Source organism: Vespula vulgaris, chromosome 4 (genome assembly GCF_905475345.1).
Source record: "Vespula vulgaris chromosome 4, iyVesVulg1.1, whole genome shotgun sequence".
Taxonomy (NCBI): Eukaryota; Metazoa; Arthropoda; class Insecta; order Hymenoptera; family Vespidae; genus Vespula; species Vespula vulgaris.
In genome coordinates this window covers 577903-597901 of record NC_066589.1, presented here as the reverse complement: position 1 = coordinate 597901, position 19999 = coordinate 577903, and the positions used below count along the sequence as shown (strand labels likewise).

Genomic DNA, 19999 nt, shown 5'->3' with positions numbered 1-19999 from the left:
CTTCTAGAGTTTAATACCGTAATAAGCGCCCTCCCACCTATCACTCCATCTACAGATATACACAGAGAGATAATTCTCGTTCTATCCTTCGCTTCATGCGTCGTAACTTTTTAAAAGAGCGCGAGTACGGATCTGTCTGTTGTGTTGTGCGTAACGTCGGCGTTACAAAAAAATGTGGTGAGTCGATCAATATTTATCATTAATGTTTTTACGAAGCAACCGGTTTTTGTTTACAAACACAAAGCCGACATAACCTACGATTTTTGACACATGACCTGTTGACGATCGGTCGATTGTCGGGATTTCAGCATAATCGATAAAATTATACATGTATGCACGTGTTGGATATATATATATATATATATATATATATATATATATATATAATTAAACTTGTGTGTCGTACATGTCATATTCGTATATACACATCACATAGTCTTCTTCGGTTTACTTTTTAAGAAAAATTGTTCCCAATGGGACATCTTTATTACTACATGTAAACGTATCAATCAAACGATAAGTAAAGTTTCTTGTCTTTTATCTTTAGGATTTACTTTTAAAGATGCACTGTCCATGCCATGGCACGATGGTCGACAGTACTGTCGGGGGTATTTCTGGCCCTTTCCATGATCCTCTCACTGGGCAAACTTCTGATGCTTGCTGCTGGAAATGGAAGCAACGGAGATCTCACAGAAGCAGATCAATGGCTTGCTGAGATTGGGCTTAAGCAATATCGACCTCTGTTTAGAAAGAAAGGTTCGTATCTTGTTTCTTTGATATCTCCTTTTATCAGATTTTATCTCGACGTTGGAAATTGATTTATTGTAACGGTTCTAAGAAAATTAATAAAACAATCATTTGAATTCCATTTGTTATGTAGAATTCCATTGTTATGTTAGAATTTATTATTTACATATAGTTCAAATAGAAAAAGAACAAATAAGTGAAGTAGTCGCTTCGGAAATAGAATTAGTCGCTTTTGTCACCGATTCTTTAACTAACAATATATAACATAAAAACTATAATTTTTTATAATATTAAATCTTATAAAAAATATTTTTCTGCTATCACTATCACATGTTTTATAAAAAAGACCGCATCGCTTGATATTAAACGAAGATTTCATTCTCTGATATAACGTCGTTATCTTATTTCTTAGTTTTACATTATATAGATAAGAAAATAAAATAATATATTCAACTGAGTTATCACATAGTATGACTAGTTGTTTGTGACAAATTAGTAAAGCTGATAATTTATGAGACAAAGCAACGAAACTTTTACGTTCAATTATGTAAGCGAATGCAGAATTCTTATACAATCGATCGTAAAATAAAAAAAATACTTTACTGGAGATATTTGAAATAATTCCGAAATATTCTTTTATTTTTTCTTTGTTAATTCGAATGAACGAATATAAGTAACGACAGTTTAAATTATAAAGTAGATATCGATCTGATAATAGATAAATAGAAACGACGCATTACGCGATTTCTCGAAGGCGATAAATATATACATATATACATACATACATACATACATACTCGAAGGCGATAAATATATACATATATACATACATACATACATACATACATACATACATACATACATACATACATACATACATACATACAAGAAAGATAAAGAATCATATCATCATCATTTTCGAAGGAGGGAAGAGGTTTTGATAATTTTCGGTCAAGCTCAATCGAGAGGATTCGCAGGACATGCTGAGTTTGCTTTGCTCGCGTCCTGGCCCAGTTGGCTCGCAGATATGAGACTCGAAGCGCTTGCGCGACCCAGGCCTTTCCATCCTCTTTCTCCTCTTTCACCTCATCTTTCTCTTTCTCCTCCTCCTCCTATTCCACCTCCACCTCCTTAACTGAATGCACCTTGCACCTCGTTTCGGGACTGGAAGGAAGGAACGGATTCAGAGTTTCCAGCTGCAGCAATGTCACTGCGCGATGTTCGCACTCGGGAGTGGGAGAGAACCCTCGTTCTCTCTCGTTCTTTCGTGTATGTTTGTGGCTGACCCCTGAGAGTGTGCTCAGTACCACTTCAAAGCATTCATACTGACTAATTTCTCTAAAAACCAACGAAGAAAATGTCTACGTCCTCTTTCTCGTTTGTTCTACAACGAACATTCGTTCATCATTCTTCTTTTTCTTTTTCATTTTTCTTTTTTTTTTTTTTGATCTTTTCTCTTCGAAGAGAAAAATCTAGTCTTTACATTAGTTCTTTTGTTTTCTTTCTTTCTTTCTTTCTTTTTTCTTTTTTTTTTTTTTTTGCAATATACGTGTCCATAATGGACGTGTCACATAATGGAAGGATATAAATTGATATTATATGTAAATTGATAGAGATAAATCATGTTACATTTTGATTAACATGAACAATCTTCATTAAATTGCGATTATCCTCACGTTAATAAATCGTCGGACAATTTTCTTATTATGTAGGCACACGTAGACCATTACGTTCAAGTTTCTAGTTGAGTGTCGCTCGATAAACATTAAAATTTCACGAAACAGATATTTTCGTGCGGTTTCCCTTTCCACTTTTGGATTGTGGAAAGTTGTTACGTGTCACCAAGTATAGCTCGTCTTTGCTGGTTGACCAATAACTGAAGAACTACTTCGATGTGTGCTACTCATCGCGTGTGCCAAACTAATCGAGCTACAACGAACTATGCTTTTCGTGGTATAACGACCACTTCGATCGTTCGATTACGTTCTATCGTTAAATATTATCAGATCGACGTGGAAATCGATCGAAATAATAAATCAATTCATTTCATATTTATTTCGTAGTAAGAAATTAATATATATATATATACATCAGAAAAGATAAAATCGAAATAATAAATCAATTCATTTCATATTTATTTCGTAGCAAGAAATTAATATACATATCAGAAAAGATAAAATCGAAATAAGAAATCAATTCATTTCATATTTCTTTCACATGAATAAATTCATATTTAAGGAAGAAACAAAATAATAATCGTCATTAAATGAATATGAAAAGAACGAACGAATATGTCCTAATGAACGTCCGGTAGTTTGGTACTTTGTACCACTTCTTTCTTATCCCGTTCTTTCAGAAATGTCAAATGTCATTTGTCAAAAGACCTACCGCTCTTTTTCGAGAAGTATAATACGAAAGAAAGAAAATAAAAAATCGAAACAAACGAAGAAGTAGTTGTATTACGTGGACTCTTATAATTAGATGGATATCAATATTTACTCTTTCCATTACGAGGTCACCGCTGGCATGATAATAGTACGTTTGACATTGTCACAACTTCGTTTAGTTAATAAAACAAATTAGTACGAGGAAAATTTCGAAATATATAAGTGATAACATGTATATACAAGAGATATAAACATCGGACAAAAGAAAACTAAGAAAATAATTATAATATAACTTTTTATCGCGTGTACAAAAAGTTATGATGTTACTCTCGTAATTTTCACGTGATATAATATTACTTATGCTAATATAAACTAAGTATAAAACTAATATTAAAAAAAAAAAAAGAGGAAGAGAGAGAGAGAGAGAGAGAGAGAGAGAGAGAGAGAAAGAAAGAAAAAAAAACAAAAAAATTTCTAATATAAAATGCCGATAAATTTCATAAAGATAAAATGAAATAAAAATACATATACTTACATACAACACACACACATACATACATACATACATACATACGTGAGTTGAAAATTACATAGCTTTATAGAGAGTTAGAAAGATAACGAGACATTTTTGGCAAATACTTGGCGTCGATAGAAAATACGATAGACTAGAAGATGCGCGTAAGCGGTTAAAGATCGAAGGAGTCGGGAAGGACGAGCGTTTAAGAAGGTCGAGTCGGAGTGGGGATGAAAGAGTGGAGGAGTGGGTGGTTTGGCTTGGTCGAGGTGGAGGTGGAGGGGCGGGGAGGGAGGGGGAGGGGAGGGGAGTGCGGAGACGCGTCTCGCGAGGGTGCAGTAGTCGTGAAGCGCGAGGCCGCGCGAGCCGATCACCTTAGTGAAGTTCGCGCGCGTGTCCGGCAAAAATATGCGCGCGGCCAGAGGGCGCGTCCTTGTCAACGGGGAAACCGCGAAGCGCGAGCCTCCTTCTTGGAACCTTTGACACGCGCCGTCACCGCGAGTAGTCGCGAGCGATCCTTAGTAGACGCGCCGTGTCGTGTCTCGAGTAGAAGCTTCGCTTTTTTATTCGACACTAATCCTCCCTTTTCTTGATCTAATCTTTCTTATTTTTCTTTTACCTTCTTTGCTTTTTTTTTTTTTTTTCTTTCCACCACTTCATTTTCATTTATCCTTTCTACTTCGGTTCTTGTAATTCAGCCTGCTCCGCTAAGCTTTCTCGAATCGTAGAATACTACAAATTTCCTATCGCTGTTCGTGTTTTTCTTCCTTGACTTTGTCTTCGTCTTCGTCTTCTTCTTCGTCTTCGTCTTCGTTTTCGTCTTCGTCTTCGTTTTCGTCTTCGTCGTCGTTGTCGTCGTCGTTGTTGTCGTCGTCATCGTCGTCGTCGTCGTCGTCGTCGTTGTTGTTTATTAAACTCGCAAGGTCCTTCCTTTCTGCTTCTTCTATTTCTACTTCTTGTTATTCTTGTTATTCTTGTTCTTCGATACCCCGCGTCTAAAGTCGATCACCCCCCTCCGCCAAGACGATCTTCTCCGACAGGTACCACGAAGTATTAGTCGAAATCGTAAGTGACACTTCTCTTCGACTTTGTTCTTCTTTTCTTTCCTTTTCTTTTCTTTTCTTTTCTTTTCTTTTTTTCATGGTCGGCAAACAATTTTTGTTTGTTTACAAATATGTAGTTACGATGAGAAAGAGAGAGAGAAATCTTTGTTTTTCTCTTCGCAAATATGTTTTAGTTACTTTTTATTAGTCTCGATATCGAATTATTGTATGTCTTTTTTACGAGTGGAAAATTGAGTATATTGATATTTTTATTCGATAGATTTTCATTCTTTTCTTTCTCTTTTTGTTTAACAAATGAAAAAATATAGCGAAACGAAAGTGAGTGGTATGTACGAAATACAAACTTTTGTAAATATATCATTTTCTCGGAGGAAACAAGTGGAGAAGAAACATAAAAATAATCCAACCAAATTCTCTACTTAAGATGAAAATAAAAAATTTTCTTTTGTTCTTTTCAAAGATTAGTCGCGATATTTCGCATGTTTTCCAGAAAAGACATATTTCAGAAACGTATATTGAAAAAAAAAAAAAAAAACGTACTTTCGAAAGACTTCAGAACATACTTCAAAAAAGAAACTCCTATAAAGAAATTCCGTTAAAAATTCGTAATCGTTGAAACGTCAATGAAATATAATTTTAATAGAAACTTTCACGGTAATCGTTAACGTTCGACACGAATAGAAAAAAGAAACTTATTCAAATGTACTTTTATTCCTACAAAAAGATTCTCCTTCGTTTACTCTTATTTGCATTTTTAATCAAACGCAAAGTTCGCACGCACGGCTAGTGAATTCGGAAGTTCATTATCTTGAGAAGGGTTGTATCACAAGGGTTTGTTTCGTGTACGAAAAGAGAGAGAAGGGGGGAGGGGGAAGAGAAGGAGTTGACGTCACGATTTCCACCCCTATCACTCCTTCTGCTAAAAGTAACGATACGATCTCGTACATGCGAGCTATTCGAGATTTCTGAAAGTCGTAGATCCTCTAGAGAAGGAGAGAGGGAGAAAGAGAGAGAGAGAGAAAGAGAGAGAGAGAGAGAGAGACGGCACTAGTATGTCCTGCATTGCGGAGATTTACTCGTACTACTCAAGCATGAACGCGAAAGTACTACCTTCACGCGTTTTACGAGTATCGAGTTCACACCATTTTCTTCTTCCCCAGCAGCTTCCTTTCATAAAATATATTGGAATTTGTCATACCTAATCATTCTTTTACGAGATGAAAAAGAAAAAAAAATCAATCTCAAGATAGAAAATCGTATTCATTTTCACATAGAATCTCATTTTATAGTTTATAGCTTTAGATCGTAAAAACGTTCTCTTTAATGACTTGTTACTATGTAATGTATCTATGTATGTATGTATGTATGTATATGTCTTCAAGAAATAACAACGTATCTCCGTTTATCATGACATTTACGACATCACTTTCGACGGCTATTGCAATTTTATTTCTAAATCGATGATCGCTCGTTCTTGCATCCTAAATTTCAACGTTGATTTCAAAGTACATAACAACTATTACGTTTATAATAAATTGAATAACTTGTCGTCAGGATGAAACGATGTTTCGATCGTTTAAGCGTATCATCTGCTTTGGTATTGTCATTTTTCTTTTTTTCCTTTTATTGAAAAGTTTATAGATAAGAATGAACGTGTATGCTTTCCTTTCATACGGTTAACGTCAAGACTGGATCAAAAGCTTTTGAAAAAGGGAAAAGGAACAAGTTCAGAGATGTAAATTTCAACGCACGACTGAACGAAAATCGATTCCTTGTTGAAAACGCGCCATTGCGACGAACAAGTAAATTCGTGATACTGAATTGATTTATTTTTATTTTTGTTTTTTTTTTTATTTTTTATTTTATTTTATTTGTTTGTTTGTTTGTTTTGTTTTTCTTTCTCTTTCGACTTTATTAAAAACATTCTCGCGATACTAAATTGATTTCTTTTTTATTCTCTCGTTTCTTTTTTTCTCACTTTCGACTTTATAAAAAACATCGACCAGTAAAAATATTTTCTTATCTATCAGTCGATAAATACGAGAATATTATTCGTATTTTTACGATTAAGAGAGAGAGAAAGATATAGAAAAAAAAGGAGAAAGAGAGAGAGAGAGAGAGACGAATTTCATCAAGTGGATAAACTAATTTCTTCCCTTCTTGATAAAACGAGAGTCCTTTTTTATGCGAAACGTAAAGTGCGACTTGAAACACACGCTTCAAGCACTTCCGCGATACGGTTTCCTAATAAACTCTTAAGAAAATATTTACTTGAAGATCGTCTCACGAAACTTATTACTTTCTCGTTCTCTTTCTCGAACGAGAGTTTCGGATCTTTGTAAAGTAATTTTCGAAAAACATGTCGATTTCATTTTGTAAATGAATATATTTTCTACGTGAAGAAAAATAAAGAAAAAGAGAGAGAGAGAGAATTATCTAAAAAAAAAAAAAAGTGTTTAATATATACGTAAAATTTGATTGATCGTCATCGCTCTTAATTACCTTCTCTCGAGTACGAAGCTCTCGAAGTAGAGGGTGAAAAATAAAAAATAAAAAAAAAAAAGACGCGACTACTTTATCGAAAGTTTATTCGAAGGTAACGGAATCGAACGATCGTACTCGTGCGAAAAGAAAACGCGCAAAAAGGTGAAGGTCGGTGAAAGGAATCAATTCTTTTATCTTTATTAACTACTACCTTGCTTACACGCGAAGTTCGACAAATCGATTTCGTGACTAGTCAAATAATAGATATGTTTTATCCTTTGACGTTAAAAAGATCCTTGTAATCGTTCGATCGATTGATATAAAAAAAAAAAATCTAAATATCTTTTTTCGTTTTAATCGACGAAATCTTTGAGAATCGTAATATTCCATAATTATCCTAGTTCAAAATCTCTTTCGTTTATATTACGACTTAATGAGACGGAAACGAAGGAGATGAAACTAGATCGGAGTCTCGTTGAAAACGTATCGTTGAGAGTGAAATTCTACAACGAAAAGAGAATTGTAAATGAAATAGGATTTGAACGACTGAGACTATCCTGTTTATATATCCAACCGATTAGACACCGATTAGGATGATTAGAGGAGAAACGTAATAACAGTGTGTACGTGTATATATACCTATCTAATTTCCATGCAAAATAAACGAGTTCAATCCTATTGGAAAGTTAAATAAACGTAAGAAATATTCTAGACGATTAATTATCGAATTATTTAAAATATTTATAGAAAAATCTTTAAAATCTTTCTTTCTCTTTTTCTATAGGATGTATATCTATGTACATTCTTTGCAAAATAGACGAATTCAATCTCATCCGAGAGTTAAATAAATGTAACAAATATTTTAAACTCAAAATAATATTTTATTAATTATTTCAAATCTTTACAAACAGTTATATGAGAAGATTTAAAAAATTAAAAAAATCTTTCATACCTATTCGGTATGTACGTGTATATATACGTATTTAATTTTTTTGGAAAATAGACGAATTCGATTCTATTCGAAAGTTAAATAAATGTAAGAAATATTTTAAACGATTAATTATCCAATTATTTGAAATATTTACGAACAGTTATACGATACGATTTAAAAGATTAAAAAATCTTTCTTTCTCTCTCGCTACACGATATGCGTGTATGTATGTTCACGCGTATCTAATTTCCTTACGAAATAGAAAAATTCAATCCTGTTCGAGAGATAAATATAAGAAATATTTTAAACGATTAATTATCCAATTATTTGAAATATTTACGAACAGTTATACGATACGATTTGAAAGATAAAAAAATCTTTCTTTCTCTCTCGCTACACGGTATGCGTGTATGTGTTTACACGTATCTAATTTCCTTACAAAATAGAAAAACTCAATTCTATTCGAAAGTTAAATAGACGTAAGAAATATTTACAAACAGTTATACGATATGATTTAAAAGATTAAAAAAAAAAAAAATCTTTCTTTTTCCCCTGATAGACGATATATACATGTATACATATACACGTATCTAATTTCTTTGCAAAATGAACGACTTCAATCCTATTCGAAAGTTAAATAAAAGTAAGAAATATTCTAGATGATTAATTATCGAACTAATTGAAGTATTTAAAAAAGAAATTATATGGTAGGATATAAAAAATTAAAAAATCTTTCTTTCTCTTTGCCTTTCACACATACGCTTGTATATACTCCGATAGCTGGTCAGACGAAGTTGATGAGAAGAGATCCTCTAATTAAGTTCGTTACGAACAATGTGTGTGCGTCCTCGGTTGAGCCTAGAACGCGAAAGAAAAAAAAGAAAAAAAAAGGAGAAAAAAAATGAAGTTCTAATTAGTGCAACGAACAATTCTTTTATCTTTTGTCCATCTTAGACAATATATGCAGACTCTTAAATCCTTCACGTGCCTCATATCGCCCACGCGATGCATAGGTATGCTAATGTGCCATACTAAAAACTGAGAATAAAAGGTATTCGGAAAAAGAAGTGATTTCAAAGTTACCCTGAGAAAGAGAAAAAGGAAAAAAAAAAGAAGGAGAGAGAATATTTTTTTACTTCTCTCGCAAACTCATACCCATTGTTGAATAAAGTTTTAAATAGCATTCACTACTCGCCTTTACAATTAAACTGAAAGAAAAAAGAGAGAGAGAGAGAGAAACAAGAGCTGAAGAGCGAGACAAAACATTTTCGAAATCATTTTTACAAATATTATTGTGCCTTTTCTGAATACAATCTATACACTTTGGATAATATACGTTCGACAGATATAAAATAATATATAATTATATTATATTAGTAATATATAATGTTATATTAGAGTACCAGATAAAAGACTCGATCCTCCAAATCTCAGCGACTGTTTTTAACATAACTAAAGATTCTAATGGTTTCGTAAAGGCTTAAGACGTAGGATATATTTACTACATATATGGCCATATACACACCAGGAAACTTTGTTTGACTTCTTTCGTTGAAAGATGTAAACACAATGGTAGTACACATGTCGAAAGTTCTACTTTCGGAATATAATGGTAGTTCGTTTTCAAGGGTGGCTGACAGACACGAAAGGGTAAAAGATATCTAACGATGGAAATTGAATTTGATAATCCTGACCCGGTATCGCATGCAGCAAGTGCAAGCAGAGAGAGAGAGAGAGAGAGAGAGATGGAAAACAGCGAATCGATCTGGCCTACCTTCATAACACCTACTACTCTCTCATGCATAATCATGAGTATGTGTGACATACATATGCCCCGGTTTTCCTTCTGGTTCTCCTCTTTCTCTTAACGCCGAAAGGATCGTTAGCACGAAGTAATACCAACGAAGGATATCTATTCGAAAAGGTCAAGGGTCCGACGTGAATTTTTCCAAGTGCTTGTAACGAATCTGATACCGTTCTTGCCTGAGAAGAAAACATTTTTCTTAAACAACGTACGACGCGTTCAATCGTCGATCTATGGGGGAAAAAATACAAATAAAAAAAGTAAATTTATTAGTTCGATACTAGATGTTTCATTGGAGTTCTTTTTTTTTTTTTTTTCTTTTTTTTAACAAGCTTTTATAAAGATAATCTCTCGACGAAATATTCGTCATTTTGCTAAACAAAAGAATCGATTTGTCCGATCGTTATTTTCACGAGGCAACGACTCTAATTGGAATAATCGAAAATCGTGAAGAATCGTTATCCTACTAAATGAAAATCTCGAGTATTTCACGTGTATAGGACAGATCTCGCTTTAGAAATGACATTTTTAACGACACGGAAAAAAGAGAAGAGAAGTAGACGGGAAGGGGTAGGAGAAGGGGAATCATCATAGATATGGCGACCCTGATTTGACCTCGAGTGGACTCTCGACCCCTTTTTTAGGTATCCTTAATTCATAGCATCCTATTACTGCTTTTGACAAATCGTTACTACATATCTTCGATCATGCGTGTCTCGTTGACCTTATTTCTTTCCCAATTCGTGCGAATAAATCGTAGAAAAATTTTCTTTCTCGATAAACCGTAATTAAATTCCATTTTAAATGGCTATTAAAACGTAATATCAGTGATTTATTAAAAATAAATTGTATGTATCGCGTCTCGGTTACAAATGAGAAAAGGCGATATAAAATGGACGGACTAATTTCTCTCATGAATTATCGATTTCTCTCCTATTGTATCGTATATTCGTAAGCGCGCGATTTTGTAGTGTATTTGTCATACGATTAACGCGATTTAAATTTATTACTCCTACTTCCGTATCCTTTCTCTCTCAACAAATCCAGCTTACTTTTACGTGTATAGTTACGCTTGAAATATTCATACAATGTATATTGTGTGTGTGTGTGTGTCTATGTATGTATGTATGTATTACAGATTAACACGCTAGTGTTAAATTGGCTCGCGTACCGTAAAGACGATAAACACCTTTTGTTCTCTCCGTGAAAGAAAAATATTACCGAAAATCTATTCAATTTCTAATAAACGTACATGACCCAGACCTCGCTATATTTTTCCAAAGTTAGAAATATATTTTTCTATCGATCTCTTTCGTTTCTTGCGTTACACAATTCTCCACTCGTTCGATTACATAGAATGATTCATAACGAATAGAAATATAAATTGAAGCAAAACAATATCGTAGAATCGGATAGGAAGGACGAAGCTCGCGATAAAAAGAATCCTACAAATATTTTTGTCCAAAAAAAAAAAAAAAACAAACATGACCGCGACAATCGACGAACGTCAGTGCGAAAAAAATACATCTTAGTCGAATATAAAGAAAAAAGTTTATCAGAAGGGAAAAGAGAGCCGAAGAAATTATGCCGGACAAAAATCCAACCTGTCGAGATGGACAACGCGAAAACAAAGACTTCTTCGTCGACGAGATATCGTCGATCGGCATGTCACTGCGGCCCAGCGGCAGCGCCTCTTCCGGTGAGTCAACATCGATCGATTTTTCATTTTATTTTACGATATTTCTTTTCTCATATCTGTCTATCTATCTATCTATCTTTCTTTCTCTCCTTCCCATCCTCTCTCTCTCTCTCTCTCTTTTTTCTTTCTTCTTGGAGATTTAGAAATTTTTCGACGTATGTATTCTTCGAGATAAACGAGAAAACCGTCCATCCATCTTTCTTTCTTTCTATCGTTCGACAGTTTGATAAAACAAAATATCATCGTGGCTGCTTTTTCCCGTGAAAAATTTCTCTTTCCAGAAAATACTTTCCTTTTAACTTTTCACACAAATAAAAAGATAAATTAAGATTTGTTCTTTCGCGCCTTCACAATTCGTTCGTTCGGATAAATTATAATAAATGCTAAAGTACCGATAAGTACTTTTAGAAACTTTGAGCGAACGCTCGCGTTAGTATACTTTGCATAATAAATTCGAAGTGGTATTTCCTTGAGTACACGTGCCGACGGATCCATATCAAAAGGACCTACTTTCTTACGATGATTAATTCCTTGAGTAAAAGAGCACTTGAAAGAAAGTACTTCAAAGAGGAAAATTAATATTATACGATGATGTCTAATTAGATCGGTAGACGTAACAACATCATTTTTCTTGTTCTCTCTCTCTCTCTCTCTCTCTCTCTCTCTCTCTCTTGTTAATATCAGAGAGTCATTTTGTTATCATGCAAAAGGTACTCGAAGGACGTTCAAACGATATTATTAATTATTTCAACTGAATAAAAGTATATATCTTTGATTAAGGACATTAAAGAATCGATTAATTAATCATAATTAAAAGAAAAAAAAAAATCATAGATTTAACTCGTTGTTAAATCGAATCAAGCGCTGGACTTTGATTCTCGAAGTTGTAAAAGTAAATTCTTTATGAATGCACCGTTCGTAGCAGAATTTGTCAATGATTTATGTCCATTGGTCATTAAACATTTCGTAAGATCCTTCCTCGATCGCGAACACTGTTGCGGTATCGACGATGAAACGGGTAACGTCCAAACTGTACGTAATTGATTGAAAAGATTCAAAATGACGCATTCCACCATTTGCTCGTTCTTATCCCCTAAGGGAATGGAATCGTCCACGGCACAGAGCCAAAGTACGTTGTCCAGCCAGAATTCCGGACCACGCGGATCGATCTTGTAATTAACACCGTGATCTTTTAGCCACAGAGTCAGCTGAAACGTTTGAGATATATCAGATATTTTCGATTGATTAGTTCCTGCAGGATTAAACGAACGGAACAACGAACGGAGAGGTAACGTTGAAAATGTTGGAAAATATAAATAAGAGAACAACAAAAATAAAAAAGAAAAAAGAGAGTAAGAACGTAAATTGGAAAAAGTCGAATTGGCAACTTGACAAGTCTAATCATGTGGAAAGAGCTGCGTTCCGGTTTACCTTTGCACGACATTGAAAGGTCAGTGGATTACCCTCGAAACGTAACTTGTCGAGGGCTCTCAACGGTTGCAGAACGTTGCTTTCCAAACATCCGAGTCGATTTTCGCTAATATCGAGTCTGCGAAGATTCGACAATCTCTCAAAGGCTAACGACTGGATCGTTGTGATCTGATTATAAGAGAAATCCAACTGTTGCAAGGACATCAGCTCTTGGAACCAACGATCCTTCACTTGGCTAATGTTATTACTCGAGAGAGTAAGTTTCTGGAGATAAGTCAAGCCGCGAAAGGCATCATCGTCTATGTCCTTGATGTTACAGTTCTGCAAGTTCAGAGCCACCAGAGTCTTGGCATATCTTGAAAATGTGTCTTTCGGGAGTTGACGTATATCCGATTGAAAGATCAAGATCGCAGATATTACGTTATTTCCTTGATCCAATGCCTGCTCCAGACTTACGTTTGAACATTTCACTCGATTCCCAAACCCTGTACGATTTAAAAATAATTATTCTTAGTTTATCCAATTCTCAGAAATTGCTCGTTATTCGAGTAATGCTAATGAGAAGGACGATTGTATACACGATTCATTGCGTAATATTTGTTTGTGTATTTTAGTACTCCGAGCTCACATCTCGATGCATCGAATACAGAATAGCGACTGATTTGATGATAAATGGAAACGTGATACGAATGTAAATGTTCGTTATCGGCACAACTATATTCATCAAGCGAGGATACGCGCCACGATTTATAGAAATTATGTTAATGAGACTATCGAGGATGTTTTAAAAGCGTCGACTAATATATAAAGGAATATTTTACTTGCAATTATATTAGTAACTTCGTAACGATCATCTCACCTTCTTCGTAATTGTTAACGGTACACTTTGCTAATGCCATCGCCGTCAAATTGAAAATAGAAAATAACACGAGAAATATACGATCCATCCCGAACGACTTTAAACTTTGCTCTTTTCTAAATGATCTCTTAATTAAGAATAAAACGGAAATGCTCGCGTAGGATGGATGAATCCTTCAACGTCGAAATTATCAATTTCAACGTTTTCCGCTATGCGATATGGTTATATCTTTGAAACAATTATTACGTAAACACGACATTTCTATTCTAACTAACTGTTCGATATACCGATTCGTTCAAAAATAAAAATGAAAAAGTCTACAGTTCGTACGGTACTGTCTCTTGATTTAAAGATACGAAATAAATCGATTTTCATTCGGACTTCGTTTTCAAATGTCGTTAGGTATCTCGACCCTCGCCAGTTGTGGTGAAGTCGACGCGCTACCCGAGCTTCCGGCACAGGATGAAGAACGTTTACAACGTGCAGCACGTTTGTTGCAACAACGGCTTGTGTTACGTCAATGGCTGGCGGATCATGGCTTACATAGCTATTATCAAAAGTAAGAAAAGCTTTGATCATATTTTACCGATATAAGAAAATTGATATTTCATTCGAGTTGATTCGACCGACGAAGAAATGATAGAAATTCTATCATACTTTCTGTTTTTATCAGGCTAATGCAAATGGACGTAATGTCTCTCGAAGACGTATATTGGGTGGAGGACACTGCGGCACAAGCCACGCTTGGCAAGGACCTACAACGATGGATTCAGGCCAGGCAGGCATTACCTACTTCGAAGAGAGATTTAGAAACTTTAAAGGCGGATCTATGGAGTGCTGTTGTAAAAAACAGTCAACACCAAGACGCTTGGACATGGGGTATATTTGATTAAACTTTAATATCTTTTATATTTTTTACCGTTCACGATTACTCACTTCCTTTTCCTTATCTATCTTATTCGTCAATTATTAATATAAATCATTTATCTATTTACGATCTCTTCTATTATTATTGTTGTTGTTGTTGTTATTATTATTATTATTTTGTTTATCTACTCTTTATCATCATTCTTATCTTCGGATATTTCTCAGGTGGAATGTTAGTAGTATCCGTGTCAGTAGCTGGTTTAGTTACTCTGGCTGCTATGACGCAGCCTGCATTAGCACCAGAAGCTAAACATTCCCTTTTGCAATACGTTACTGGAAAATATTTATTGCCGAGCAACTGTCGTGTCCATTTTGAATGGGAAGAGCCACAACTTGTAGGAGAAACAATGACTTTTACTGTAAAGGTAAAAAAAAAATTCAAATAAGTTGTTTCGTTTCGGTCAGGATTCTTTTTTCTTTTTTATACAAAAAGAAGGATTCTTTTCTAAATGTTAACCTTCTCAGTTCTATCAACGAAACGGTCAACCATATCCGATCTGCGACAAGGATAATCTCATTGTGGAAGTGACAGAAGGCTCACGGAGAGTAGCTACTCTAATAGAATTAGGAGGTACCGATCCTTTAGCTGCAAATACAGCAGTAGTGAAGTTCACCGTCCGCCATGCTGGACAATACAAAATAGCTGTACTTATTGGATCATGTCACGTTCACGGCAGTCCATTTCTTAAAAATTTTCTGCCTGGTAAGAACATACGTGGTGTTAAAAAAATATACAAGATCAAAAATTGATTTCTTTTATTTTTTTCTTTTCTCTCTCTCTCTCTCTTTTTTCTTTTCTTTTATTTCCTTTTTATAGGACCTCCAGATCCAAATAAAACCGTCTTCGTACGTCAAAGTTCTACAGTCGTTTGTACAGCTGGTATTGCACATTCAATGACAATAGAACCACGAGACGAATATAATAACTTATGCATATTTGGCCCTGGCGATAAACCCACTAAAGGGTACGATGTCAATATTATTCAGGCAAGTGATTTTCTAATTGACGTTGATCGAATCATTCGAGAGAAGATATTTATTAGAATGTTTTAACAGCAGATAGGTAATCATGCGGAAAAAGGATCGGTTATAGATTACTCGATTCATCTCGACTACGATTCTCCAAATCAGAGAGTTCGATTGAAAGTTAGCTTTCCAAAAGGTGGTTGTTATCATGCGACTGTTAGCCTCGCAGGATTACAATTACACAATGGAGACTTTGACATTATCGTTTTGGAAAGTACGTCGAATAATCCCTTATAATTATATTCGTATTTTTCGTATGTTTATTATATTCTTTTTTTTTTTTCTTTAGGTTCGGTTGCAAGATTGGTTCATAGTAATGTTGCTTCTAAAGATCCAGACATATGCTACGTTGCTAAATTATTAGGTATGCAAGGTGAAAGATTCTCTAAGCCAAAAAAAGTCTTTTGTTATATATCACCAAAGCAATTAACTATCAAGGAATATTTATTAAAGTTCATTCCTAAAAGACTTGTTACCTTTAGACTATGTCCTTCGACCAAGGTAAGTAAGTTTGTGAAACACCGATTGAATATACATAATTTGTTCAGACATTTTTCACTTCTTTGTACGATTATTTAACGTTCTCAGTTTCATTTTGACTGTTTGAACAATCAACACGAGGGATATCATTCGTTTTCGATAGACGACGGATGTCAACCACCTGTCGAATTAATTTCTTTATATCGCGATATAATAGCCGCTACCTTTACATTGTTTCTTCTTAAAAATATCGGCGGTAGCGAGACTTTCGCTGATAAACAAGATTTCTTTTATCACGAAGTTCGGAAACATCACCAGAAATATTATCACGAGAAACTATCGATGAAAGTGCAACGAGACAAACTTTTAGAATCGGTAATTAATAAAATTTATTAAGATCGTCCTTATTACAAGTATCTTTTGTTAAACTGTATATTTTGTTCTTGCGACATTTTCTATTCGTTTCAGTCGATGAAAGCTACTAAAGGATTTTCAGTGAGCGATTGGTGCAGAAATTTTGAAATAACGTTTCAAGGCGAACAAGGTAAAAATCAATAAATACCACGCATGCATACAAATATTATAATTCAACTTTGTTCACATCGTTGTTGTAAAACTTAGGAGTTGACTGGGGTGGAGTACGCCGTGAATGGTTCGAATTGATTTGCGCGGCATTATTTGATCCAGGAAATGGTTTGTTTGCGTCGTTTGGTGAATCCCAACAAGCTTTGGTACACCCTAACAGCAAACGACCGGCTCATCTTAAATTAAAGCATTACGAATTCGCTGGTCGCATAGTTGGCAAATGTTTGTACGAATCGGCACTCGGAGGATCGTATCGACAATTGGTACGAGCAAGATTTACAAGATCTTTTCTTGCACAAATTATAGGTCTTAGAGTGCATTATAAGGTAAAGGTATCTGTACAAAATTCAACATTTATTTACCAACTTTTTATAAACTAAAAAATAACTAACAATTGCTTCACGATACCTTTTCATAGTATTTCGAACAAGATGATCCTGATTTGTATTTGAGTAAAGTAAAATACATTCTTGAAAATGATGTGGAAGAAATGGAATTGTATTTTGTCGAAGAGGAATACGATAAGGACGGTCAATTATTAAAGGTGAGTCAGCAAATTTTATTCGTGTGTTATGTACAACTTTACATTTTTTTCTTCTTCTTTTTCTCATAGGTAGCAGAATTAATTCCTGGAGGTAGTAAAGTACGCGTTACCAATGATACGAAACTTCGATATCTAGACGCATTAGCGCAACACAGACTTGCTAGTTCAATTCGCAACGAAGTCGATCACTTTCTACGTGGTCTCAACGAACTCATTCCAGATAATCTGTTAGGCATATTCGATGAAAATGAATTAGAAGTACGAATCAATATATACATGTATACATACACGCGTACTTTAAATTCGCATTCTAGCAATCGATATATTTCCTAATGAAATTTCTTCACACAGTTACTGTTATGCGGGACCGGTGAATATAACGTAGCAGATTTACGAGCACATCACATAGCTAATGGAAGTTCTCCAGAATTTTTACGTGTCCTCGATTGGTTTTGGACGGCAGTAAGTAATTTTACGCGAGAAGAAATGGCTCGATTACTTCAGTTTACTACCGGTTGTTCTCAATTACCACCTGGCGGATTTCAACAACTGAGCCCACGCTTTCAAATAACAGCAGCTCCTACATTCGCGAATTTACCTACGGCTCATACGTGGTACGTGCTTTATGAAGTAGCATAAATATTTTAATAACAAGTAATTTCATTCGTCTAATTAAAATCTATGTTCTTTATTCTCTTTTTCTTTTTTTCAGTTTCAATCAACTCTGCTTACCCGATTACGAGTGTTATGATCATTTCGAAAGAGCGTTGTTATTAGCGATCAGTGAAGGTACCGAAGGTTTTGGTATGATCTAACAAAAAAGAAGCTATATACTGATAAAAACAAATACACACATCATACATCCATATACAAGCTAACCTCTAGTCTACTCTAGTCGATATGATTTGTCCATTATATTAAAACGATGTATGTTGTGTACCATTTTTTATTATTTTATATCAAATATTAATTTTCATTCCAACGTTTACTTTCGATAATGTCTTTTCTTGACAAAGCTTTTATACTCTTAACAAACGTATAAATTGCATTTTGTTAAACCTAAGTCGTTTGAAATATCCTTAACAAATGTTTATGTTTTGCTAATGACCATCAAAATTTAAGCGTAAGAACATGCCGTATTTTATGGCTTGTGGTAACGTTTTTATATCAAAACCGTTATATACTAACAATATAAGAGCAATTTTTAATCTTACCATCAATGAAAAGTTGCTCGATTTCTCAAAGCAAAATTTAGTATAAGTAAGGTATTCTAAATATTGTTGAATACATGAACATGTTTCGTTACTCGAGCCAAAAGATTCAGCACCATTCAACTTGCGAAATAATGATAATATTTCCAGGAAGTAAATCACAAAACCGAGGTATTTAAAATATTACTTTTTTTGTAGATATTATCGTAGATTTTAAAAAGGTAGCGCGTTAATTGTTATTGATTCAGAAAGAAGAAAAAAAAAAAGAAAAACAAACTATAGAAAAAAATATAGATTTTAATCTTTTCATTTATTTATTTATTTTTTTCTTTTCTTTTTTCTTTATACTCTGTAGTATACATGCATACATACATATATATATGTGTATGTATATATATATATATATATATATATCGTCAAATTCTTTATTAGAAATTAGATACAAAGTATCTACGATAATTTGTATAATCGTTTCATATCTCACCGTTATATTTCTTCTTTATTATTATATTTTATATACTCGATTACGGAACGAAAGCAATCACAATATAATCAAAGCCAAAGGCAAAAGACAATGTTTAGATTGTACATTTAGAGTATACTCTACGACATTCGTTAATTAGTGCGTACATACGCGAGTCTCGCAATAAAAAGAAAATTTCTTAATATCGACGGTATATACTTGTTACTTTCTATCGAGACCCGTAGATCGGGTTTTTTAAAAAGTTTTTCTTATGAAACACAAAATATCACGACCAAGATTGTCGTGCCGTTGCAAAATAGACTAACGTGAATTATGTTATTCCAACCACTCGAAGAATAAATTCATTTCTCAAGACTATACCGTTCAGAATTGTATAATACATAATACCGTACTCAGGAAAAAAAAAAAGAAGAAAAAAAAACGAAAGAAAGAAACCCCATGTTGTGATAATTATAAATCTTCCACTGTTCTGCACGTCATGTGAAAAGACAAAAATAGAGAATCTTACTTGCAACGAGATTAGCATAAAAAATAATATTATAATAATAATAATAATAAAAAAAAAAAGAGAAAAAGGAAAGAAAAGAGAAACACGGAAAAAAGGAGAGAATTAGGAAATATCAGGAATCTTACTTAGAACTGTTGTGGACGATGCTTAAGATCCATCTTGTACTTAAAAACACAGCGATGCAAAATGTGATCGTGCGTTTCCAAGAGCAATGACACTTGCACGTGGTTGCTTAACATTAAAATTAACTCTAAATAACACCAGTCTTCTCTATATAAAAAAAAAAAAGAAAATACTATAGTATAAGCCGCAAG

The 19999-nt window shown here is 34.1% G+C and overlaps 2 protein-coding genes across 14 annotated transcripts; one reads left to right on the top strand and one right to left on the bottom strand.

Moving 5' to 3' along the window:
* The first annotated feature begins 21 nt into the window (after window positions 1-21).
* LOC127063044 (apoptosis-resistant E3 ubiquitin protein ligase 1) lies at window positions 22-19978 on the top strand. Of its 13 annotated transcripts, none has more exons than XM_050992266.1 (16): window positions 22-177; window positions 548-756; window positions 14323-14479; window positions 14594-14799; window positions 15013-15212; window positions 15313-15550; window positions 15665-15834; window positions 15907-16087; window positions 16163-16374; window positions 16462-16728; window positions 16822-16897; window positions 16975-17264; window positions 17357-17482; window positions 17552-17740; window positions 17834-18096; window positions 18195-19978. In XM_050992266.1, the coding sequence occupies exons 2-16, from the start codon at window positions 579-581 to the stop codon at window positions 18295-18297; spliced, it is 2856 nt and encodes a 951-aa protein (XP_050848223.1). In that variant the 5' UTR covers window positions 22-177; window positions 548-578; the 3' UTR covers window positions 18298-19978. The 13 variants fall into 13 exon arrangements, with proteins under 13 accessions (XP_050848223.1, XP_050848221.1, XP_050848222.1 ...); XM_050992264.1 differs by having other exon boundaries at window positions 16975-17270; XM_050992265.1 differs by having other exon boundaries at window positions 15904-16087.
* Window positions 12276-14036, bottom strand: LOC127063061 (chondroadherin-like). Its single transcript, XM_050992340.1, has 3 exons — window positions 13921-14036; window positions 13062-13546; window positions 12276-12838 (listed from the first exon to the last, which is right to left on the bottom strand). Exons 1-3 carry the CDS (start codon window positions 14006-14008, stop codon window positions 12488-12490), a joined length of 924 nt encoding a protein of 307 aa, XP_050848297.1. The 5' UTR covers window positions 14009-14036; the 3' UTR covers window positions 12276-12487.
* Window positions 19979-19999: the final 21 nt, after the last annotated feature.

Coding starts and splice junctions, on each gene's coding strand:
- LOC127063061 (XM_050992340.1), bottom strand. CDS start 14,008: ATGGATCGTATATTTCTCGTGTTATTTTCTATTTTCAATTTGACGGCG. Junction 13,547..13,920: donor CGTTAACAATTACGAAGAAG/GTGAGATGATCG, acceptor TAAATCGTACAG/GGTTTGGGAATCGAGTGAAA. Junction 12,839..13,061: donor CCTTTCAATGTCGTGCAAAG/GTAAACCGGAAC, acceptor CAAACGTTTCAG/CTGACTCTGTGGCTAAAAGA.
- LOC127063044 (XM_050992261.1), top strand. CDS start 579: ATGGCACGATGGTCGACAGTACTGTCGGGGGTATTTCTGGCCCTTTCC. Junction 15,551..15,664: donor TCTTAAAAATTTTCTGCCTG/GTAAGAACATAC, acceptor TCCTTTTTATAG/GACCTCCAGATCCAAATAAA. Junction 16,898..16,974: donor AACGTTTCAAGGCGAACAAG/GTAAAAATCAAT, acceptor TGTAAAACTTAG/GAGTTGACTGGGGTGGAGTA.